Source organism: Sceloporus occidentalis, unplaced genomic scaffold (genome assembly GCF_023333645.1).
Source record: "Sceloporus occidentalis isolate IW3139 unplaced genomic scaffold, rSceOcc1.0.p SCAF_3, whole genome shotgun sequence".
Classification (NCBI taxonomy): domain Eukaryota; kingdom Metazoa; phylum Chordata; class Lepidosauria; order Squamata; family Phrynosomatidae; genus Sceloporus; species Sceloporus occidentalis.
Window position 1 is genome coordinate 242,805,965 of NW_028316983.1, and position 25,824 is coordinate 242,831,788.

The following is a 25,824-nucleotide window of genomic DNA, read 5'->3' on the forward strand; positions in this document are numbered from 1 at the left end:
TATTCAAGGCTGTAATCCCAGCACACAACAGCAGGTAGGGGGCATTCCAAGGTGCAGCTCTATCTCCCTGATCACTATTTGGCTGCAGGACTGGACCTAGGCCTGTTCTACCTGTTCATGAGAACCAAGGAAGGAAAGAGCAGTTTTCAGATGATGCTCTTTATTTCCTCCATGCTCTTTCCTCCAAGAGTTGACAGACAAGTCTAGCTCACCCCTGCAGATGATCAGTGGCTTGGGAGACAGAACTGTACACAGTGTGATACAGTGCCTTGGCCTTTGACAGCATTTGTCCACCTTGATTCTATGATCACTTGGTGAGGCAGAATTTTACCATGTGCACAGAATTTTACCACAACTCAAACTCAGTAATTAAATACATTAGTAAATATAATATCACATTATATTATTATTTAATACTCATAGCAAGCACATTATGGAGTTAATAGCACATACACACAACACTGTATTGCTGTTACAAGAGCCCCAACCAGCAGCTATCACAAGGCAAGCATACTGATAAATAATGGAGAAAAATTATGCCACAAAACAAAACAAAACAAAACAAACAAGCAAACAAAAAAACACCACCAACAACTGGATTCTATCATACTGGATGTATGACATGAAATGCAGATTATTTGCATAACTACTAATTTTTTTAAAATGGGAATACTACAAATTATTTGGACTCTGTTGAAACAAAACAAAGTTATGCAAGTAAGCAATACAAAACACTAACATTCTTCTGAATATTTACACTTATGCATCTAATGCAAGAAGTTTGAGGTTTCATTTTAAGATGTGACTAAAATGTACCTACTGGAGAATGGAGTAAGGAAGGTACTTTTAACCAGACTGAAACACTGCGGGGAAGTTAAAGTTTCTAAATATAAATTCACTTATTTCTTTTGATTAGCATCTTCAGAGTTTTAATTGCTATAACCTTCATTTAACTTTTTTTTGTCCCTGGTCACAAAATCATCTCATGAGAGTAACTGAAATTGATTTTCTCTCCAGCATTCCAGAGAAATAAAGCTGGATCCCAATATAAATGTTTTAATACAGTCCCTCCAGTGTGACTTTCCTACAAACCATTTTCTATTTCACAATAGGAAGCAGTTCTTGTTTTTTCCTTCCCCACCTCTTTGCCTGGACTTTGTCTTGGGCTAAGATCATAAGCATACACTAAGCATTGTGTAAGCTGTCAAAACACAGGACTACCACATGGGTTGGGTTCTATATTATAGGTATTAATGTGCCAAGGCAGCTCATCACATGGAGCCTCTCTGCACTAGTTGTAAGTATAATGTGTAATACTGACATAAAGACTCTGGTCAATAAAGCTTAACCAGGTGCCTATATATAAGCACAATATGTGTGTATGTGATTTGGGATTCAGCACCTATCTCTGTCATAAATTCAAATTTCTGGGTAAGTTTTTAATTTTAAGCTTTAGGAGTGTGTAATGTTAAACAGGCTTCTAAAGGAACAGAGGACTAAGGATTAAAAGGAGTGGTGTTGTGTTCTGATGCTTAGACCAAACCATCTCTGCCTCATATTCATTTTTAAGGCAATGTCAGGAGTTGCAAATGTATCTTTCCAGCCATAAAATATTGGGAAGTTGGTATGATGGGTTAAACAGTAGAAGCGGGTATTGCAGGGACAAATGAGGGATGAGGCAGACAAACGATTTAGACTCAGTGAGAGATATGAGTCAAGTTAGGGATAGGAATCAGTTAAGTGTTAGAAAATGATAGTGAAAAGTCAAGTAAGAGACGAGACAGTGAAAAGAAGAAATTTGTGTTTTGGGTTAGTTAAGACAGCTAATTAGGTTTTGCCAGGATTATGAGAACTCAGTGAAAGAGTTTGTGAGATGTGTTAAGAGTCAAATAGGATTTAGACGAGTTAAATGAGTAATAATAACAACTAAGCCTGGAAATCTGATATCCACAAGGTTTTGTACACCAAGTTATCTTTAAATGTATGTAGCACTTCTCTTAAATAAATTCTTCTTATAATATACATATCTGCCCCAAGGAACTCTGCTATAATGCTACTGGAGTGGTTGTGTTCAGACACACACTCTATGGTCAAAGCAGTGGTTCAAAGGTGGTGGTAACTTGGGGGCCACAGAAGTGGGACGAGTGGAGATCCCCACAAGGACCTTAATGTATGCTGCCAAAAAAGTGGTTGTACTAGGAACTGTGTGTATGCAACCTATAAAGGATGTAACCACTTGTCTAATGATTTCTACTCTGGTATAATGTCCCCAAAGGAGCCAGTCACCATCTTCTAGAGCAATGATTCCCGAACTCCGGCCTTCCAGATGTTTTGGACTTAACCCCTAACCCCAGATCATTGGCCAACATGACTGAGGCTTCTGGGAGCTGAAGTCCAAAACACATGGAGGACCATAGTTTGGGAATCACTGTTCTAAAGTTTTGTATGTGTGACTCCTATATTTTAACACACCACCTTGGTGAAGAATGAAGGTTGTTTACTTTCAAAAATAGTTAATTGAATAAAAGTCAGGAATCAGCATTCTAATCAACACTTTCAGGGTTTATGAACATTACAACTGTCATCTTCTGTATCCCACTGCACTCTGATACCATTCCCACAACTATATCACTGTGTGTGTGTATGTGTATCCAAGTTGTAAATATTGTACTCTCATCATGCATCTGAAGAAGTGGCTTGTAATTCAAAGAAACTCACCCTAACACACATTTCTTAGTTGTATACATCTTTTTTTATCAGTCTTTTCTTTTCAAACTGAAACAGGCTAACACAACCACCTCTTTGAAAACTGATGAAGTGTAAATATAATGAAGAGTTTTAAACAACTTACAGGCTTCTTGTAAGAACTTCTCTCTCACGCTGTCTGACGTGCAGTTTTTACATGTTTTGATTGCAACTGCCATGGCAGGGTTTTCCTGTAAAGACAGAAATACTATATTGTAGAAATTAAGATCATCACATATTTATTTAATTGAAAGTATGAACAACAATTATGGGAGAGAATGTTTATGAATTCAGTCATTAATTCCTATACGTTGATCATACTGTTTTTAAAAGGTGCTGCATGCAATCTATATTATTTTTTTAAAAAAAAATAGCATTTCACTTGCATGTCTACATTGATTCAGAGAGGGCTTTGCTTTTGCCTCTCACTGAGGCTGAGAGAGTGTGATTTGCCAAAGGTCACCAGTGGGTTTCAATGGCTAAGGAGGAATTTGCACCCTTTCTCTCCAGAGTCATAGTTCAACACAAAACATGGTGTGTGTGCAAAAAACATTTTCCTGCACAATCCAGCAACCAAAAAAACATGGAAGCTTTTTTTTGCTCTAATTCAGAGTACCTGTATCGACATACTGACATTCTGAACTGAGGACAAGAAAATATTCTTTATATCCCAAATGCAAATAACTGGACACAGATGAAAAGACCAGTGAAGAAAGTTACAAACTATAAATAAGTCAAATGCATATGAGACACATATTCCATACAATTTAGAGGACATGGTCTAATTTTATGGCCAAAGAACCCTGAAACATAGTAACAAACAATTAGCTAAACATCAGTCACAGTCAATGAATGCTAAGCTGAAATAATTTTTACAAGGCAAACTAAAACCTGCACATATAAACAATACATTCCTTTCCCCATTGAACCAATTTCAGATTCTCACACCTTAGGTATACACTGCAGAAGTAAGGCAGTTTGAGACCACTTTAACTGCCATCGTTTGATCCTATGGATTTATGGGATTTGTAGTTTCATGAGCTATTTAACCTCCTCTTGTCAGAGTGCTCTGGCGCCATAGTTACAAATGCCAGAACTCCACAGGATTGAGTTAAAGTGTTGTCAAACTGCATTAATTCTGCAGTGCGGCAGCAGTCACAGACTTAACCTGCCGTACTTTCTCTTTAGAAATTCAGCAATGACTCCACTGTTACTCTAGGTAAGCTGTCATTCTGTCCTTCCATGCAACACTACTCCTAACATTCCTTCCAGTAAATAAATGGGGCGGCGGGGGGGGGGGGGGGTTTGTAGCAAAAAAATAATTATTTTCCTGCAGAGAAAAGTTCTCTTGAACACTTTAAGACACTTGAAAATGGGGAGAGAATACTACTAGGAAATATTCATTTGTCCTTTCATATGATAAAGTACTGTATTAGTCAGTATTATTGCTTTTCCAAAATTAATGTGAAGTAGTGTGAACCTAAAACACTGCAGATAGAACCATGTGGTCTGTTCTATTTTTATTTCTGAAATCATACAGAAAATCCACTGAAATAGCTGAAGATGAAGAAAAAATTATACTTGCCGTTTTAAGGACAATTTTGATATCAACATTCTAGGGCACATTCTGGATCCATTTTTCAAAGTGCTCATTTCTCATTCATTGGGAAATCTAGCTTTATTTAACAGGGACCCGGTGAGATGAACAAAAATTTCTAATGTTTGAACTGTTTAGAAAATAAAACCATGACAAATCTCTCATGGTAACTCCTGTTTAAATCTGTAGGATTTTAACCAAAGCATGAAGGTGCTTGCAGGATAACACCACTGCACTGAGTACTCTGAGATGTCAATGTGATTGATTGGCTACATTCTGATTTTCTAGGTTATTTGAGATCGACATCTGGGTCATTAGCCTTTCTGAAGCATGTATTAACATGGATAAGTATCTGTATATGGGATCCCTAGCATTTTGTGTAATGTATCAGTATTGGCTATACATGTGTTCAAGAGCAGTGTGATATCAAGCATGTATTTTTAGATATTATTAATGAACAATAATGGCTGCTTATAACTTAACAACAACAACAACAACAACAAAAACAACCCATGTAATTTGGAAAATTAACACACTCAATATTGGCTAAAATTCCAGAAACCTCCCAGAAAGGTATGGAATTGATGAACATTTCATTACTCCTGAACACATCTATGCCAGCAAATAGTTTCTAAATACACAATACAGATACATAAGACAGATTCTGGTGGCTCTGGACCTTTCTCTAGGACTAGTCACTGAAGGTGATGCCAAGAGACTACTATTTAGTTTCATAACCTTTGGCTAGAGAATTCAATAAGAATTATCTAGCTTTCTACCTGGTCCCTCATGCCTTTTAACAAATTCTACATGAAAATGCAAAATAAACTCATATCAATGTCTGATGCTGCCCAATGTCAATCAACTTAACTTAAAAATTTTCTGTCAGTTCCTCTTTTAAACTCAAATAAAGTGGTGGAGGAGGAAGAAGGAAGAGATGTAATATTTGCTTGTTTCATTTTCATGTGGCCAAACAAACACCATAGTTTTTTCACCCTCCTCATAAAGACGTTTGCACACTTTCACAGAGACATTCACATTTGTAAAACAAATATTTTCTTAAATTTTGCAAATAAATTTTGTGCAAATTAAAATGTAGCTGCCTTGTTGTATGACATTTAAGAAGTATAAGCATTGAATAGGTTAAAAGCATCAAGTGTTCTTCCATTTTGTTTGCAATCTGCGGTTCAGTGAGTGAGTATCAAAGACTAGTCATTGAAACAGCTTGCTTAGTGAGGTGTCATTTCTCCATCTCTTCCCTAGCTTTCAGAAGGAAGTGAAGTCAATATTTTGAAAGTGTGTACCTCATACTCTTAATTGGGCAGGTTCTCAAATTGAGTTGCTTATTTTAATGACAGGTTTTATGTATGGGATACATTATTTTTGTATTTCATGATCTGTAGTTTTGAGAACACCAGGTTGACAGTTATGGGGGCAGATAAAAATCCTTGAGTCATTCACACATAATTATCACCAGGATGGTGATAATTTTGTGTCACCTCTCTCCCTTCCTATGATACAAAAAAATTGCAAGGCAAAACACCAAACTGTCACCCTTTAGGAATGGTTGCTTCTACTTTTTCTTTTTCTCCTTTGCTGCAAAAGATATCAGGAGAATGGGACATAATGCCACAAAAATATAGACTTCTCCATGGTCCCTTATGAGCCCCTCTCATGGTTACTCCTCTAACAAGAGAGAGCTGAGGCTTAACAAATAACCAGGAAACTCAGCCTGCCATCACAATAGTCTAAATTCCATGGGTGATATAAGGAAAATAAGTTTTCCACTTCCCGGGTCAGAGATTAGAACAGACATTGGCCATAAACAAGGATAAGTATTTCCATTTGTAACTGTTTTCCTTCTTTGTTGTACTAGCATTTTAAGTCAACCTGTTTTATGAAACATAAGGGTTTTTCACCAGGCAGTAAAATATGGTCAGAAGAAAGACACTTAACTTTTGAAAACATGTGAGAATATTAAGAATACTTACTGGGGTCATGTAAACTCCTTGATGAACATCTCCAAACTGCCCTTCACCGATACAGCGTCCCAGTTCAATCCGTTCTCTCTGAATCTCATAATCCCTAGCTTTTGAAACACAACTCATTTAAATTTCAATCCACTGACAAAATGAAATAACCCACAAAATGCTCAAAATTACAAAAGTAACTCCCGCAAAATGATTGGCATTTGAAAAACAGATTAGAATTTGCCTCCTGCAATCTATACAGTGGAATCCCCTTAAACAACTGTTTGAATGAAAACTTTAAAAGGATGCTACGGTATCCAGACATACTGAATTAGTCCCAGTGTGTTTAGTTATATTAATGCAATAAATTAATTAAAACACCTTAATGGGATTATGAACCACAAGATAACATGAAAAGAAATACATGTAGCCTAAATTATATGTGTTAGCCTCTGCAAACAGTATGCTCAAGAGTTCTCCACTATATGGCATTTTGGGTGTCTTGAGGCTTCAATCCAATACACACTTATCTGGGAGTAAACTCTATTGAACAAAATGGAATTTAATTCCAGGTAAACATGCACTTTTAATGAGTGAATCAGCCAGGAGTATGTGGTGTACAGAAAGATAGGGAGAGAAGTAGGAAATTTATAAAATGAAAACCAGCATCTACTGTAAATAATAAAGCCTACATACACATAATAGACTGATTCAAAATAGACATAATAAATGTGTGTTATTTATATTCTTTTTTGAATTGCTTCTTTTTAAGAAAAGCAGTGGCTTCCCAATATCAAGCATTTCCAATTCAATGGTTTATTTTAATGCTTTTATTTCTATAATTCATATAAAATATTTATAGGAAAACAAGCCATATTTCTTGTTTCCAGTAGGAGCAATGTTCCATATAATACAAAATGAGTATCATTCTTATGCCAGTACACTACATTTACACCACCACTTGCAACAAAAAGCAAGAATGGCTGATACTACAGAAATGGGCTTGAAGTCTCCTAACAACCTTTCTGTTTGAATAATGCATTTTCTGCTTTAAAATGCCAAAGCTATCAAATATATTGGCTTAACTGTACAAAATTAAGCCAACTAGCACTTTATTAATACAAAGTCAAATTCTTTTTATAAAAAAAATCACATCAATCCAAAGTTGCAAGCACAGAGATATTAAAGGATCTCCTGTTACCTTCATCTATTCCATAGCTTTCTGCAGTGCAATTAAGAGAAAAATCAGACACTTGCTTAGAAACTGTATCTTAAAATTCAGGATACATTTGGAAAAAAAATCTAATTCTTTTTTAAAGAAAAAAAACCCAACACCACACATAGTTGAAGTTAGTGTGAGCTCCCCAAGTTATACAGACAAATTAGTCATATCCTACACCCCTATTTTTCTTTCATGATTCAGCATGTTTTCTGACATAATTGTTGCATTCAATGCACACTCTATCATCACCTTCTCATTATGCTTTTTTGCGTATAATCAAAGCATCCCAGAAAAGCCCACTCCCCTATGATGCTCTCTGTACATAGTTTAGGAGAATTATGTGTGGGGAAAGGAGCCAACCATTCAGTCCCACCTTTGATATCTGAAATGGTGCAAGTCAGCAACAGATAGTCACGTAGAGATACTGTTCGCTCATCCGACTGTTAAGATTACTTAGTCCTGTTACAGACTGCCATAATAAAGCTGCTTCAGGTCTCTTTGGAGGTATGCTGTTTAAATGATGCATGCATCCAAAGAATCTGGAAGCTGCACCAAAGCTGCACTCCAGTGCTTAGGAATGGAGTGTGGTTTTGGCGCGACCTCCGGACTCTTAGGACCCATGCATCATTTAAATAGCATACCTCCAAAGAGACCCAAAGCAGCTTTATTTTGGCAGTCTGTAACAGGCCTTAGTGTCTACAGGACTTCATTAAAGGTATTTTCTAACCAAATAGGGTATTTTTAAATTTCTACTAAGCAGTTTAATTGTGAAATAATTATGTATTTTCTTCAATGAACCAAGCATAGGAAAGAATAGACTAAATGACCATATATTTTCCAATTTTCAAATGGATTCACCATGTGACCCATAAGGTATCTTCACTGAAGCAGGAGCATCACTACGGAGGTCCAGCCCATGCCAGGTGACACCCTAAGGAGGGGTGACACCACTGCTCCCCAAACATCTGCCTTTGGGCAGCAATGGGCTGTGGCATTTACCAGCATTCCTTTAAAACACTGAAGATATGGTATGAGTGTGGGGAGGCTCAATGGGAAGAGAAAAAAGAGGACCCAGGTTAGTGGGGAGAAATTAATTTAAAAGTTAAAAATATTTTTAAATTTTCTTTAAAAACATCAGATTTTACCTAATTTTTACTTTAACCACATGAAACAATGTACATGTAAATACATTTAGGCTGTGCAGGTGATATTGTAATTTAAAGGTACAATTTTAATTTATAGCTGTTGCCATTACATCCAGTCGCAGAATCATAGAGTTGCAAGAGAACACAAGGGCCATCCAGTCCAACCCCTGACATGCAGGAACTCCCAATCAAAACAGCCCCGACAGATGGCCATCCAGCCTCTGTTTAAAGACCTCCGAGGAGGGAGACTGCACCACACTTCGAGGGTGATATACTGGAATTACGATTTATGAGTAACATTAATTTTAAAAAGTACTGGGGGGTTCTATATGATATGGTATGGGAGGAGGTAAAAAAGAGGGGGATGACACCATGTGTTACTGCACCAAGTGACAGCAACCCTAGTGATGCCACTGGACTGAAGCCACTGGTTCCCAAACTGGCATAATCATGAAAATTCCTGATTAAATATCTTGTTGATTTGCATTCTCCAGTTTATTTCAATCATGGGCATGAAAAAAAATGGAATGAGCATATTCACTTACTAGAAGGCATTGTGTAAGTATCTTCTTCATCTATAATCTCTGCATAGTCATCTGTTTCTGAAAGGAAAGAACCAGAGCATTTGCAATTTGAGAGGAGGAAAATAGATTGCTGGACCCCCACCCGTTTTCCCTACCCAAAAAAACAAAAACCTATAACCTTTTCACCTCCACATAAATCTGCTTAAACTATCATGACTAAATCCTTCACATGTACAACTTATTCATGGAACAAAGATGACCTCACTGCCTGCTGCACTGCACTACACAGACTCATTTTTCAGGGATTAGAGACACAAACTGAATGCATCTTCTATTAATCTAGAGACAGTTCCCCTATTTATATCTATTAGTCAAAATATGAGTAAGTCTGTTGATATCATCAAAAGAAAATTTCTGCCACAAACCCACCACAAATCAAAAGATTTTGGGGGGAAGACTATAATGAAGAAGCTTTGTAGGAGGTGCAAACAAGGATTAATTCTGTAGACTGTATGCACTGGGAAGGTTTGATGATGCAGGACCAACAAACAGTGAAAATCTGTGATATTTAGTTACAGTATAACACATTATGGTGTGCTTTTTCTTTTCTTTTTTGCAAGTTGCTTAAAAGACTGTAAATCCTCCCTTGAGAAAATCTACTTCTAATTCAGTGTTACAGCCTTTATTTCTCTAGGTTACTGAAAATACACTTGAAATTAGTTCACCAGGAGATAATTAACATTCATTATAAGGGTGTTAAGTAGTTTATTAAAAAAAACTGCTCTAGGGTAACATGCCATTCATATCAGTGTATCTCCTGGGTTGCTAGGATAAAACAGGAAGCTTGCATGGTTTCCTACTATTTAACAAAAGTAGGGACATACAGTCGGCCCTTCTTATACACAGATTTTTTTATACACGGATTTAAGCATACACGGTTTGAAAATGTTCCAAAAAAGTATAAATTTACCTTGATGTTCCATTTTTTATAAGGGACACCATTTTGCTATGTCATTAAACTTAATGGGACTTGAGCATACACGGATTTTGTTATACACGGGGGATCTTGGAACCAAACCCCAGCGTATAACAAGGATCCACTGTATATAAAGGGATCTCTCTTCCCTTTCTGTGAATCAGGTTTAAAAACCAACAATGCTCCTGACAAGTTTGGTTTGGGTCACAAAAGGATGCAGTTAACCCACCCACCCACTAAACAAGCAAATGTATAAATGTATTAACAAAACACGTTGGCTTTTGCCTTCTTCGGATATTCAAAATAAAAATAAGAACAGTATCCTTGGTATCTACGGGTTTGATATCCACAGATTTGAGCAAATGCAGATTGCAATGAAGAAACATTTAATTTTTTAAAACTTGTGATGGCCAGATGAGAAGCGGTCCCAGGGCACTAGCGGACGCTGTGGTAAGACTTGAGCAAGCCAATACCTCTCTCCCTCATGGAAATAAATCCCACTATAAAGCCATAGTCGGAATTGAAGCTCTTCCTCACTCTCTTTCCCACCTTCACATCACAAAGCATCACAAAATTTAAACCCCTGACCACTCCACTTCCCACTTTCTCACAAGGAAGCCTCTGGCAGAATTTAAACCCCTGCCTCAGTTTATCTCCCATCTTCACACCAGGAAGCTTTTGATAGAATCAAAAAACCTTTCCCAGTGATACACCTCTCTGCCCCATTCCTTCTGCTGCCCTTCCCTGAGGTGGATCAGTGGCAAATCTGTCAGTAGCTTTCTGATGGGAAAGTTGAGAAGGTGGGAAACAGAGTTGGGAAAAGGTTTACATTCTGGCAGAGCCTTCCTGATGGGAAGGTAGGAAACTGTCTCTCTCATGGCTGGACCTTTTCACCCAGGTGATTTTAAATGTTAAACCAACTCGTGAAGGAGCACACGGCCTTTCAAGCCAATGGGGCTTGAATATATGCCATTTTCCATTTTCACAGGGGGTTCAGATCTCCTGTGAAAACGGAGGGGCGGCTGGGTGTGTGTGTGTGTATATATAGCTTATAAATTACAAGCTTAAATTCTTACTAGTAAAAATGTACTGATGTCTGTTTGTTTTTATTTGAGGTGATATGCCTTCTGTGATAACAGTATAGCTGAGCAAAATAATTCCAGTCCTGTGGAAAGTGATTCACACTTTATCTTTTGAATGGAAAAAATATTCCCAGACAGCAAAGTTGCGTTGCTATAAACTGTGCACTATTGTTTTTATAGTCATGTATGCTTCTAATAAACATGGATGTTTCAGCCTTTTTTTCCAATTAATGGGGTGTTGTTGTTTTTTTGTTAAATTGAAACCAAAATCCAAAATCAACAGTGCTAAAAATGTATTTGTCCCAATTAAACCTCTCAAACATTATTTATCAAAGACAAAAAGTCTTCACTTATTTTTCTTATTAATTTATCTGCTGAGTTCAGCCTACTGATTGTTACCACTGAATTCTTAACTTATGTCCAAGCGCAAGCAACTGTGTTCCCAATCTTCTCTTTCCCATCTTAATTTATTTCCATCTTATTTCTCCTAGCTCTGTAGTAGCCTTAGAGTATATTTACAGCATACTCATTTGTTCTCAGGGCTTGCACTGGTTTCATTCACTACACTGAATATTCCCATATTCTGTTGTTCTCTTATGATGCCTCATGTTCTTTCCATCCTTTATATTTGTGTCACACTGAAATTTCCTCCTAAATAACCACCTCATGGTCCAAATCGTAAAGAGAAAGCTACATTTTCCCACTCGAGTTCTGCTTTCCCACAGATTTTTCTGTTACTCAGAGATACTGGAATCCGAACCTAATTTTACAACTCAAGTTTAAAAAACAAAGCATAGCACCTTCCCTCACAGAAGCTATTAGTAATTTCTATGACTACTTTCATGACCTCCTCCTTACCCACCTTTTTTCTGCCCCCTCAAACTTTCTGAAAAGATGATTGCTAAGGCCTTTGTTGTTCTAGTTGTAAAAATATTTTCTGTTCTTCCAATGCAATGTAGTATATTAAATTTCATGAGAGAATGTGAGAAGCCAATGTTCAAAATTCGTTTCAACTATGAAACTTAGGTGGGTTACAGACCACCAAAAATACGTATGGAATACGTATTAGGGTTAGGAAGGGGCGGTGCTTCCGCACCCCCCTAACCCTAGTACGTATTCCATACGTACAACATGGCGGCGCCCCTTCCACATGGGGGCCGCCATGTTTACGTATCGGACGCATAGCGTCCAGACATGTCGCGGCGCCTATGATGTCGCGAATGCACCAGCGGTGCCTCGCGACGTCACAGAGGCGCCGCAAGAAGGAGCTCCATTTTGGAGCTCCTTTTTTGCTCCGCGCGGGAGCCGCGCGGTGTGGCTGCTGCGGCTCCCGCACGGAGCAAACGGCGGCGGCGGCAGACCGCCTCAAAGCGGCGGTCTATAACCCGCCTTAGTCTCCCTCCAAACCTAACATCTCTCACAGGTTTCTGAATATGTCAAAGGCGTTTAACCCCTAAAATCCTTGAAGAAAAGGCAGCATACTAGCATGACACACAGAATAAAAAGGCACCACTTCTATTTTAGGTTCTCCTAAACCCATCACTTACACATCCTTTAGTGCTGTTCCAAGCAAATAAACTGCAAAATAGGGTAGCCATTTCAGTGGCCCTTGTTCAGCAATGAGTATGTTTACTATGTGCCGATAGGATGCAATCTTCAAACAGGATTTTGTCTCTATAAAGCTTACCGTAACTGAATATATGGCATTTCCCAGGTCTTTCAAAAAGATACACAAAATACTTTCCCTAAATAGAAATCAAGTGTGTTGTATCATCTTTGAATCATTTTGGTCCCTCTCTTACTTTACTACATTTTTTTTACTACCCAGCAACCAAAGGTTTTCTGAGCCGATCACAATAAATCTTACTCAGTCTTGCAGCAGCTTTGTAATCCTTATTTTGGGCTTTTCCCTCTCCCTGCATTGGGGAGCACTGTCAAGAAAGAAACATGGAAATGGCAGGACACCCATAACTCTGCCTACTCATAGTTGTCATCTGTGCATATGGGTTCTGAATCCACACCATTTCAAAAACTTCCAGAGCTCAGATTTTGGCAAAAATATACAGCCCAAGTCCCAAGGTATGGCTACTACTCAGTTCAATAAATCAGGCAAGACAGTGGCCTTAATCATACGGTTCAAATGTGCTGTAGCAGAGAGGAAAGGTGGGTTGTGTGTACACACTAATGACCACCAGAAGAAGAAGGTACAAGTAGGCAGCCTGTCCAATGGCTTTTTGCTGGTACTATCAATTAAGGTACATTCCTAAGAACAGACATCACGACTCTCCAATAGAAAGAAAGCAAGGCAAAAATGCAGTACTGCCCTTCAAACTAACACTGCTTATTGCAAAATCAATGACATGATAAACATTTCAAAGTTTATAACTGGAGTGATAGTGGCAGACAACTGACTGTCTCACTTTTCTCCATTTCTTGTGAGCACAGGAGAATTCATATTTGCTCCAGGAAGATGAAATCTCTACTGGAAACAAAGCATTTAGCGTTCTATGATAGCCATATGTTTGAGACATGGATCTCTAGTCAATTTTACAAGGCTTTAGTTTGTCATATTGATTCTTTCAACTGCAGAGCTGATGCAATGGCTGAGAGAGTAAGGCAGGAGAACACCAGCAGTGGGGACCAGCTTTAAAGTAGCAGCCTCATCTTAAGAAATACATTTGCTCGCTAGTTGATGCTCTGATCTGCTCACTGAACCGCCCTCAGGGGGTGGGAGGACTTTTGCATGTGTTTAATTATTTCCAGCTGCAGCAAGACCAACAATGACTTTTGAAAAACCCAACAGATTTTTGGCACCACTCCAGGTGCCACACAAGCAAAACCCAGTCTAAACTTTGCTGTTGCTATATATTTCATCTTAGCAGATACAGTACTACAGCTTAGGGTTTTCTTTTAAATTATTTTTCAGTATTTCAAAGTTGAGCTAAAGTGGCGGCAATGTATCTATGTTTGCCATGCACTCCATCAATTCTAGGGTAAAAAAGGCCCCCACTCCTCTCTTCCTAATCCTTCCATATATCTTGCTGCAAGGCAACATTGAAGGGAAATGATAGTAAGGAATTAAGGCAACAAGACATTAAGTAACTTGTAGGCATTACAGAGAAGCTTAGGTGCTTTGCTGCCATTTTCAGCAATGACCACACATTTAATAGAACATATCTCAGTTTCAGGTTTTGGTTCTCCCTTCCCTCTTTGGAAGTGTGATACAGAAGAGTAGCAAGAAGCTTGTACGTAACAGAAGCCAGCCTTAGGCTCACTTTGGCTCATAAACACAATTTTAGCAGCAGAGAAGTATAATACAGTGGTACCCCGGGTTACGAAATTAATTCGTTCCGCCGCCGCTTTCGTAACCCGGAAACTTTCGCTAGCCGAATAGCCCATAGGCGCTAATAGCGAAAGCCGCGATTTCGTGTGAAATCGCGCCGAAAAGCACCAAAAAATTTTTTCGTAAGCCGAAAAAAAAAAAACGTAACCCGGAACAGTTTTTTTCTTTGGAATTTTTTCGTATCCCGGGAATTTCGTAAGGCGGTGCTTTCGTATCCCGGGGTACCACTGTAGTTGCAAACTACATGTTAGTGACACAGAGACTAAATATATATGTATATATAACCATATATTACCGTCCCCACTAATTTCATCTGTTGATCCAGGTGGCATGCAAAGAGAAAGAAAACAGTAGGGAAAAGTAAGGGGCGGGGAGGAACAGAGAAAAGGGGAAAGAAATGGGAAGATACAGTATTAAAACCACAAGCAGGCCAAACAGAAGAGCAAAATCATCTGCAGTCAGTTTACACACCTAGCTAAAGAAATCCAGTATTCTAATTTCTGACAACATGTGACAAAATGCAAACAAACAACATGATGATGCTAGTTCCAACAAAGTTTGAAAAAAGGGGGAACTATGCCAAAATTTATTATGAGTTATACCATCAGAGGCTTTCAGTGCAGCACACACGCTTCCCACTGCCCCAAAGGATGAGTTAAGCCAACGTGCAAACAGCCCTGTTGCTTATGGGAGCTTTCTCCAAAGACCTAAACATTGATTTCCCCTACTGTGTAATGTTAGTATGAATTTCAGTCCACTGAATACCATATTAAACTGGAGTTTGAAGTACATCTATACAACCCATGTTCTGGGTTTTAGTACCCTGGCTTTACAAACCTCATTCCAAACACCCACCTCAACAGATATTGTGCTGCAAATACCTGTTCTTTACAGGCATAAGATCTGCCCCCTTCAACAACTCCATGCTTGAGGTGTTGCTTTGACAAGGCCAAGTACTCAGGGCTTGGCCATCCCTTGCATTTTTCTCTTTAGAGAGTGAATTGAGTTTCCTCACATGAAATTCTTTTATTGAAGAGTGCATGTGCCTCCTTCCTCCCATGCACTGAATAGGTGATAGCTACTCCACCCAAAAAAAAAAAAAAAAAATCATTCAAAAGTAATGCCTACACAAGCTCTAAGACCCATATGCAGCAGCCAGCATTGCCACAACTAATTTACTAAGGTAAATGATCTCAGTACATTTCTACTGCAGCTATTCTATGACATTCAACTGCATGCTGAACCAGGGGTCCAAGAATATGTGAGCCCAAGCAGGCTTTTTAGTGAAGGATTTGGAGAATTTCCCCACTGACATTACTCAACTGTTTTGCCTCCATAGCACACCACTACAAAGCCAGCAGTATCTATAGTAGCTGGAAATATTTCTTGGGTCTTACTGAAAAACTAGGGGAGAAAGGTATATCCAAAATTTCACTGGGATAATTCTTGGATCTCTGATTGGATCTCTGCAGCCTCAGGTGAACAAAACTTTAAAAGGGTGAGTATTGTTCAGCCTTTGGGTTAATCACGCAACCTGAACAAGGAGCAGTGCAGTACCCTTAGGTGGTGATTCATGTGAACAGAAGACGAAAGGGAGAAAGCGCCTGGCTTTCTTTACTTTATGTTGACAGTGATAGACTCCTTTACCAAGAAGCAGAAAGTAAGATTTTTTTAAAAAAAAAGGGAAAAAGAGAAAACAATTATTTGGCAAGAAAGATAAACATGTCAGCACATCTAAAAAGAATAAGCACAAGGAAGCACAACTTCTTGACACTGTTGAAGAATATATAAATACAGGAACTCATTTCCTTCTTCTCTATGGGAACTATTAAAGAAATACATTTTTTAATTTGCTTCTCAAAAAAGACAAATCAAGGAAGAAACTATTGTAAGTTCAACTTCTTCCAGTTGTTACAATGCAACAAGCAACAAGTAATTTGATCTATGAACCAAAACAGCTTAAATTTCATTCTTGGCAAATCAAAAGTTCCATGTAGTTGTGGGTATGGCATGTAGATGCAAGAACAAATGCAAAAACTTGAAACATTTTCAGTAAAAGACAGAGGAAGTTTATTAGACAAGATCTAATTTTATGGGCAAGGCAGGTTTCAAAGCAGTCTCTTTCTAAAAGTCAATCCCACTTCAGCTCCTGGGGATATTATGTCTCCCTACTCATTCATTTCAAGCCTCTTCCTCTGATCCTTATTGAAGAAATTAAACCAAGAGAGGATGACAAATTATTTTGGCACCAGAAAGGTGAAAGACTGGAAACTGACAACCAGAAAAGAAGGACAAGTAGCAGTCCAGTAAATCACGCAGCCTTGAATTCCATTTCTTTTTCTGAACCCTGACTGAATGATGCTTGGGAAACACTGATATATTAATGTTTCGTCCTAATGATGAAAGAGTACAACTGTATCATTTTAAAAGCAGGAGAAGAGAGGCTTTTGGTCTACATAGGAAATATATCTGGATGCAAAAAAGTCTGAGATGCAATCTAGATCCCAGACTGAATGATTACAGGCCTGCTTCACTCGTAGCACTGCAAATGCTTCACACATAGCCCACTACAAATGGGTTACAAATGACTTAGTGTTACGTGCACACGCCTCTGTGTGACTGAACAAAACCTGGCCTCACTGCTTCAATTTCATCTTCCATACAACCCAAAGAATTATATCATGATTCAGTTTGGCTTTACTGATTCACTCTTTTTATTAAGTCTTAATAATATTTTATTAAGTCTTAATTATTTCTGGTTTTGACTTCAGAAAGAAGTGAAACACTCCTCTATCAGATCCTGATATGGCGTGTGTGTGTGTGTGTGTGTGTGTGTGTGTGTGTGTGTGTGTATGTATTCAACCTGTGGATGGTTTAATCTGTGGATGCAGAATCTGTGGACATTGAGGGCCAATGGTGCAATGCTTAAGACAACAGGACCTGAATGTGGTCAACCAATGGTGTATGTTTCAACCAGATATAGAACATCTTCATCTGGGGAATCAGCAATTAATATACTCCATGAAAATTCCTGCAACTGCTACTCCCATGTATCTCAGCATGAAGCCTTCTCCAGTTAATACTTATATAAAGCATATAAAGTCATATTGATACTGTCTCAAGGAGGATCACATGTACTAAGCACAAGATCTGAATGAACAAGGCTTTATATAAACTAGTGGCTTATACCCATTCCCAAAAATGTTATTTTTGGAAGCCATACCTTTTCAGTTTGTTTTCCCAAAGTTAATGTATGCCACTCTAAAACTATGTAATAACTACAGGATACACTGAATTTATTCTGCTGAAGAATACAAATAAAACTGCTGACAATTCAAACACTGGAGTTATGTAGGTCTTGTATCTTTAAATGTGAGCACTTATCTTGCTATCAATTATAACAGGTACAATGCAAATAAATACTGTATACCCTCATGTATAAGCTGACCTTATCTATAAGTCTAGGACAGGTTTTTGGGCAAAAAGTAAAGGTTTTGATATGACTTGTTGATAAGTCAAGAGGAAAACTTAGGGTCATGTAACAAAGGATGTAAAGAATGAAGCAAAGAAAAATGATGCCAATGAACTTACAAAATTCTGGCAGACATAACTGTTTTGGTGACTGAACATGCTCACTGAAAAAAGATTTTAAACCTCCTCTACCTACCCCACCCTGAAAGTGTTTTGCCTCTTTTTCTTGGGCTAACCAAACATGAGAGCAAATAAGATATGGAATTACTGTTTTTATGTATCCCACATTATATGTATATCTTTACCCTTTGAGGAGAAGAGCAATGTTTCCTTTCAAGGAAAAGAGGTGCTGAGCCTCATCTGTATTTATCCTGCTGCTCAACCCATGCAAAAATGCCAAGAAAATCACCAACGATCTGTATGTGCTCAACGACCCTATACTTTATTCCTTGCCTCTAGTTTAGCAGAACATGCTTCCTCTTTATCATACATATTGATAGCCTTGTTTTATTGGCCACTCAACCCACCCTCCAGCAAACTCAAAGGGAAGATGCAAATTAAAACATATCTCAAATCCTCAGCACTATTTTTTCATTCTCTTTACCAAACTTACCTCCCAGGCTGATATCTTACTCTATCTCTTCAATGAAAACAACAACAGGGTGTAACCCAACTGCTGCATACTGACTTTCCCCCCTCTGCTCATGAGGAAGAACATGAACAAGATGACAATTCCCAAAGAGTCCCTTTTCCCCATTCCTGCTCCTTAAAATTTGGATATTGCTGAGGATTGCCTAATCAACAAACAAACCAGAGCCTCTATGCAATATCTTTTCATTGTTGCAGTTACTGACCAAAACTACATCAGCAGAAAAGTTTTTGACCAACACTGAGAAGGCTGGATTCAAAGATCCTTTCCAGAACTTTGATTCTATAATGTGCTGTAAAAATACAGCCCTACATTTGAATGTCTTATTTGTAAGGATTGCACAAGAGTCACAACACAGATAATAGGGTCTGAGCAGCTAGAATAGACCAAAAGAGTAAGGCAATATGATAAGCAAAGAGAGAATCAATGAAGAATCATTCAATCCAGAGCCACTAGTAATACTTTACTCACTGCTACAGTACAGTAGTAGTCTAGGCGAAACAATAGCTTGTATAACAATCTCCCTACAGTAGTAAATTTAGAGGATATGGCTGCTTTGGATGAGAGGTTTTCAAACCTAGACCCTTTATATGTAGCTCCAGACAGCTTGCAGTGATAGATTTAGACTCACACATAATTTCATCCCAACGTAAAAGGTTAGAAGAATTTAGAATATTTTGCTCATTTTTACTGTATAACTTTTCTTCTTCATTTGGTCAACTCCAAGTGCTATAAAATTATCTTCTAGATTTCACTGGGAAATAGACAGTGCCAATTACTGTATATGCATTATCTTACTTGAGAGTATGTATTTTTCCTGGAAAATGATTAACCATCCATTATGAAGCCAAGCCCTCCCTCCAGTCCATCTGCCTTGGTCCAGGCCTCGGAGGTAGAGAGGAACTGCTGGACCTCTTACCCTTTCCCTCCACCACTCCCTTCTCCTTCTGTGTCATGTCTTTTTAGATTGTAAGCCTGAGGGCAGGGAACCGTCTAACTAAAAAGATTGCATGTACAGCGCTGTGTAAATTTACAGCGCTTCATAAATAAAGGTTAATAATAATAATAATAATAATAATAATTTCAAAGTTCAAAGGTAAACAAGAACAAATCATAGAATCATATAGAATCATGGAGTTGGAAGAGACCACAAAGGCCATCCTGGCCTCCAGGAAGACCTGCTGAGGAAGTGACTGCCAAAAACCACCAGGACTCAGCTGCAGACACACGAAAGGGGTGGCAGAGAGCGGCAAGCTTAAAAATGCTGCCCTGCTGTCCTCCTTGCCCTTTTTCACCTGGGCTATAGCTGGGCTCAGTATCTGGTCAGGAGGTGGGCAGAGATGGCAAGGTCTACTCTCAGCATCTTCTCCCGCACACACACCTCCAGCCAGTTTTATATCAGTAGATGGAGGAGAGTGGCGGAGGACTCTAACGCTGGCTTCAACGTCCCCAGAACACCTGGCTATACTGGCCCAGAGTTTTATTATTTCAGATATGTAATTAATATTTGATAACTGACTGTTGTTTTGCTGCCAGGGAAGAGTTGGGGATGGCTGTTAGATTATTATGGTATGCTATGTTATGTTTTGACTACTATTATGCCATGTTATGCATTTCTTTTTGTACTTTGTATTCTTCATGATGTAATTGGATTTTTTGTGTTATTATTATATTGGAATCATAGAGTTGGAAAAGACCACAAGGACCATCCAGTCCAACCCCCTGCCATGCAGGAAATCTAAATCAAAGCATCCCCGATAGATGTCCATCCAGACTCTGTTTAAAGACCTCTAAGGAAGGCGACTCCACCACAATCCGAGGGAGTTTGTTCCATTGTCGTACAGCCCTTACTTTCAGGAAGTTCCTCCTAATGTTGAGGTGGAATCTCTTTTCCTGGAGCTTGCATCCATTGTTCCAAATCCTATTCTCTGGAGCAGCAACAAACAAGCTTGCTCCATCCTCAATACAGCACCTCTTCAAATATTTAAACAAGGCAATCTTATCATCTCCTAACCTTCTCTTCTCCAGGCTAAACATCTCCAGCTCCCTGTCTCTCTTCATAAGGCATAGTTTCCAGACTTTCACCATTCTGGTTGCCCTCCTCTGGACAGGCTGCAGCTTCTCAACATCCGTTTTGAACGTTGGTGCCCAGAACTGTACGCAGTATTCCAAGTGAGAAATCTATGCCTGCTTCTTCTAGTGTAACTTTGTGTATTGTTTTGCTGGTCTCTTAATATATTTATTATTTAGACGGATACCTCATTTTTAAACAAGAGGCTATTGACTGACAACTAATGTGTCCTTTCTATTGGAGTGTGTAATTAAATTTCAAATACTGCATGATATACCTACAAAATGAACACATTTTGTGTATAGTCAAACACCTTTACAAACTATATTTGACAGGACAACTGATAAAATCAAAGACCACAATTCTAAGTTTATGCTATATGGCAAAATCGGGTATCTGTTATCCATGTACAGGGTGTTCAAAAATTATCTTTACAACTTCCATTCTATATACAATAAAATTACATTTTACTCTTTTAATGAGTTATGTGTTTTAATACTGTAACAGTCTGATTCTATTTTAATGTTCATTTTTGTAAGCTTTTAACTATATTGTTCTTTTAAATTGTCAGTTGCTTTGAGTCCCAAATTGGGGGAAAGCGGGAAATGATGGTGATGGTGATGATGATATACAATTGAAATTCAATAGATAACTTTCTAACATCCTGTATATATATCCCTACTTTATTTCAAGCCTTTAGGCTGCAAATCATTTTAAATACCATCAAGGAACAGCTATCATTCTGTAGTTCATGCTGGCATCACTGCAACTAGTAATATACATTAGGCTATGAGCAGTCAAAATTCTGCTTAGCCATAAGTCACTAAAGGTTGAGTTTCCCTATCTGGAATTCCAAAATCCAAAATATTCCAAAATCAAAAATTGTCCACAGGGGTTGCTGAGACAATGACACTTTCGCTTTCTTATGGTTCAATGTGCATAAACTTTGACTATTTGTATAATATGTCTATGAAACATAAATGAATTTCCTGTTTAGATTTGGGACCCATCTCCAAGATATCTCATTAAGTATATACAAATGATCCAAAATCCAAAACACTTTTTGTCCCAAGGATTTCAGATAAGGGAGACTCAATCTGTATAAATTGTACATTGTACACATCTGTTGCTCCCACTGTTCAAAGCCACTAAGTCGTGTTTTTTGGCAAAGTGTATCTCTTCTATACAGTTACATGAAACATAACCTTCTTTGAATCAAATTGGTGTATTTAGGAGAAAAAACCCAAAGAAAACAAGTTCGTCAAAAGAAATAATTTGCCAAAGCCAACATAATATTCTCATATTAAATTTCTAGACCCAAAGCATGAGTTCAACACATCAGCAGGTCATGCCAAAACCTGAAGGACACATGTTAGGATGTGAAATTGGTTCATGGAAATAATGATTAGAAAATAGTATGGCAGCTATAAGAAGATGCAAGAGTATTCAGTTGGACTCTACGAGTTGTTATAGCAACATAACAATATTTCTGAACAAACTGGTTTATAACAATAAATACAAAAGTACACAAAGATGAGGACTTAAATCATATGAAACCAAAAGACTGGATGTTAAAACCACTCCTTTCTATATTATTTCAAACACTGTTCCATTTAAGGCTACTACAGTAAAGTGAAGTGATGAATTTACCAGATGGTTCTTTATTGGTCAGCTTCTGTTATAGTTTCTTCAGGAATCCAGTGCAAATTAATTGAAATAGAAAAACTGAAGTGAAGAGCAAGTGATGAGGGTAAGAGAAGCAAGCACAGAAAGTGTTGCATAACTGCTTTTGATACTGACAGAAAATAATGTGTATTTTAATATGTATCTTAACAGTAACTTCACTGAAAATTTGTTAAAATTCACTAAAGAAATGTCTACAAAGTTATCTTTATAAAAACTATGCGGTTCTTACCTGATACAGACACTGTATGAGATCGTACTCCTTGTTTCTCATTGTTTGCGAGCCTGAAAAAACAGAAGTTCAAATTTGTTAATGTGGTAAACTATATTTGACAAAGCACTCTAATTAGCAACACCAATCCATTTTCTTATAAAGATAAACTTGTTTCTGGTGTGGAGATGATTCTATATATTAAATTTACCCAGGACAGTAAGAATTGAACCCCAGTTCAATGATGGACCCATGACTTACATGTGAAGAAAGAAAAAAGCACTAACACATATTTAAGAATTTTAACTGGCATATTCAAATTTTTGAGCCAGAATGATATAATGGTTTGAGCATTGGACTGTAACTCTGGAGACCAGGGTTCAAATCCCCGTTGGACCATGGAAACCCCTGAGCAAGTCACATTCTCTCATCCTTAGAGGGAGGCAAAGGTAAGCTCCCTCCTGAACAAATCTTGCCAAGAAAACCCCATGATAGATTCCCCTGGGGGTGACCACAGATCAGGAACAAACTTGAAGGCACATAACAACAACAATTCAAATCTCCAGGGAAAATATAAGACATACCATATTAAATAATGTTCATTGTGCAAAAAAAGCTATTTCAAACACTGTTCTGTTTTCCTATAAGACGTTCACTGTGCAAAAACCCTATACGCTTCCTATAGAATGTTCACTTTGCAAAAATCCTATAGGCTTTATTCTTGAAAATTTCTCCACTATTTCCCTATGTGGAGATCTTAATATATTGAACAAGATTGCACATTAACTAACAAAATTACCCTGTATGCATTTATTTATGAGTCAGTATCATGGAGTTCAGTGAGATATTTCTGAGTCAACTCTGAAGATTCCTTCCTAGTTTGAAGATGACTGTCCTGGACCTAAAGCAACCATGGAGGGAGGGGACATAAACATTGGGGTGACAATGTGATTATAAAATGGGAGGGGGGAGGCTACTGTGGAAAAATGTTGGGGAAGAGGTTAGCCCCTGTTAGAACCTTTAGGGGGCAAAACAGCCTCATAATGCTGGTACTGATCATGATTTATGTAGAAGACTTAAGTTCACATAGTTTACTTAATCTACAGAGCCAATACTTGTCCAAAATTCTACTCTTTGACCAAAATAAGTGTACCCAAATCAGAATGCTGCTTTGCTCCCCGCTGCCTTTTCACAAATCAGAACTCTGGGGGAATGAAGAAAATTAAAGGTAGCAGTATTGTTGCCTCTCTGGGAAAAGATGAAGCACATTTTCCCCCTGGACATTTTCAAGGCAAGCTCCAGGTTTGAATGGACTCAGAGACCAGGTCATTATGAGCCCCCCATGCCTTGGGGTTGGTCTTCAAAATTTTCAATGAAACACTATGCATCTGCCCCATGGTCAGATGTACTACCAAGTCCCACTTAATGCATTGATTGTTTAAATTGTTTTAATGGTTTAACTATTGTAACTGTTATTGTGTTTTATTATTACGTAATGGTGAGGGTTTTATGGGGACAGTATAATGTGACTATTGCTTATATTTTATATTTTTATTCTATTTTGTAATATTGTTGATTGTTTTATTATCGTTTCTGCTGTAATCAGCCTTGATTCGTTCGGGAAAAGGAAGAATATAAATATATTATTATTGTTGTTGTTGTTGTTGTTGTTATTATTATGCATTTGATCTGAATTTAGTGGCAGTTTGATAATAATGGGGATAGCACACCTGGAGGGAAGGGCCCAGTTCTGCCTTCTGCATTATGCTACCCAAATTTAACCACATGCCTTCAGGCTTAATGGTCCATAAAGTGAAATTCAACTATATAGTAGCTGGCTGGGTTCATTTAGAATTTTCAGCTTTATAAATCAAAATATATTTTGAAATTCTAATTTTCTAATTTGAATTTATTGAAATATAACCTATCCTTGTAAACTCAACTTGGCTATTAATCTTATATTAAAACAAAGAGTTAAAATCACAAATTTCAAATACCCTGAAACCATACTTCCAAACATTAAGAGTTATGACTTACTTTGGTATGGATGGTAATGCTCTTTCACCTTCTGCAGAGAGAAAAACACATAATTAATGAATGTCACATGCTATTAAAAACATATAAACAAGACAAAGTAACTGCTAACTAAAGCTAATAAAATTTCCACATAATAAAAGGAAGTAATACAATATTAGATTTTCACCAGCAGCCTTACACAAAACTTTCAAACATTCCCTCCATATTTTTGTTAATCAAGCAGGTCAACTCCCAGTTTGTTTTTTCTTTCAGTTTCACATGCAAGTATTGGAATAAGCCTCTAATCAAGACTAGACTACTATATTTTAGCTTGAGAAATAATATCAGAATCAATCTTAGTCAAGTACCTTTGCTTTAATAGTACACTCGTCCCTCCACATTCACTGGGGTTAGGGGCACAAGATCCCCGTGAATGTGGAAAAACCACAAATAACAAAAACACTATGTTTTTACCTGAGAGAACACCTCTCTAGGAATCTCTAAGTCCTCCAATGCAACTCTGTGGTCAATATCTGCCAGACACTGACTATAGAATTGCGCTGGAGAAGCTACAAATGCCTAGTGGAGTGTTCTCTCTAGGAATCTCTAGGTCCTTCAGTGCGACCTTTGGTTAAAGTTGACCATAGAGTTGCCTGGAGAACCTAGATATTCTTAGAGAGAACATATTAATAAAATCCATGAATAATCAAATCCACCAATGTCAAAGCCACAAATGTGGAGTATATTTTAAGATTTATGGTTTGTTGCTATGTGTGAAATACAGGATAAAGTAGTAAAGTTTCAGCATTCACTGCAAAATAAATTTAACATTGCTAGCCAGACAAACCAGATCATCTCTTTCATTCTCAGAGTAATAAGATAACCAAAACCAAAACCTCTCTAAATATACTAAATTTTACACCACTCTTATTTTTCCTGCAGTTTTCATATCCAAACATATATTGCTTACACAGTATTGTTGTTGTGTGCCTTCAAGTCATTGCCGACATATGGTGACCCTAAGGCGACACTATCATGGGGTTTTCTGGGGCTGAAACCAAGGTCACCCAGTAGGTTTTCATGTCAAAGTGGGAATCGAATCCTGGTCTCCAGGGTCAT

General features: G+C 37.9%; 1 protein-coding gene across 18 annotated transcripts in view; it reads right to left on the reverse strand.

The window, feature by feature from the left end:
- Positions 1-25,824, reverse strand: part of PTK2 (protein tyrosine kinase 2) — a 261,623-nt gene that overhangs the window by 67,697 nt on the left and 168,102 nt on the right. For 7 of the 18 annotated variants that reach the window (XM_089518030.1, XM_089518031.1, XM_089518023.1 and 4 more), the window contains 8 exons: positions 24,727-24,757; positions 22,711-22,763; positions 16,162-16,245; positions 14,900-14,917; positions 9,225-9,281; positions 7,514-7,534; positions 6,334-6,431; positions 2,852-2,936 (listed from right to left, as the gene is read on the reverse strand). In XM_089518030.1, coding sequence (XP_089374156.1) covers positions 2,852-2,936; positions 6,334-6,431; positions 7,514-7,534; positions 9,225-9,281; positions 14,900-14,917; positions 16,162-16,245; positions 22,711-22,763; positions 24,727-24,757 — 447 coding nt within the window. The remainder of the gene's footprint in view (positions 1-2,851; positions 2,937-6,333; positions 6,432-7,513; positions 7,535-9,224; positions 9,282-14,899; positions 14,918-16,161; positions 16,246-22,710; positions 22,764-24,726; positions 24,758-25,824) is intronic. The other 11 variants (XM_089518039.1, XM_089518038.1, XM_089518029.1 and 8 more) reach the window with 5 other exon arrangements.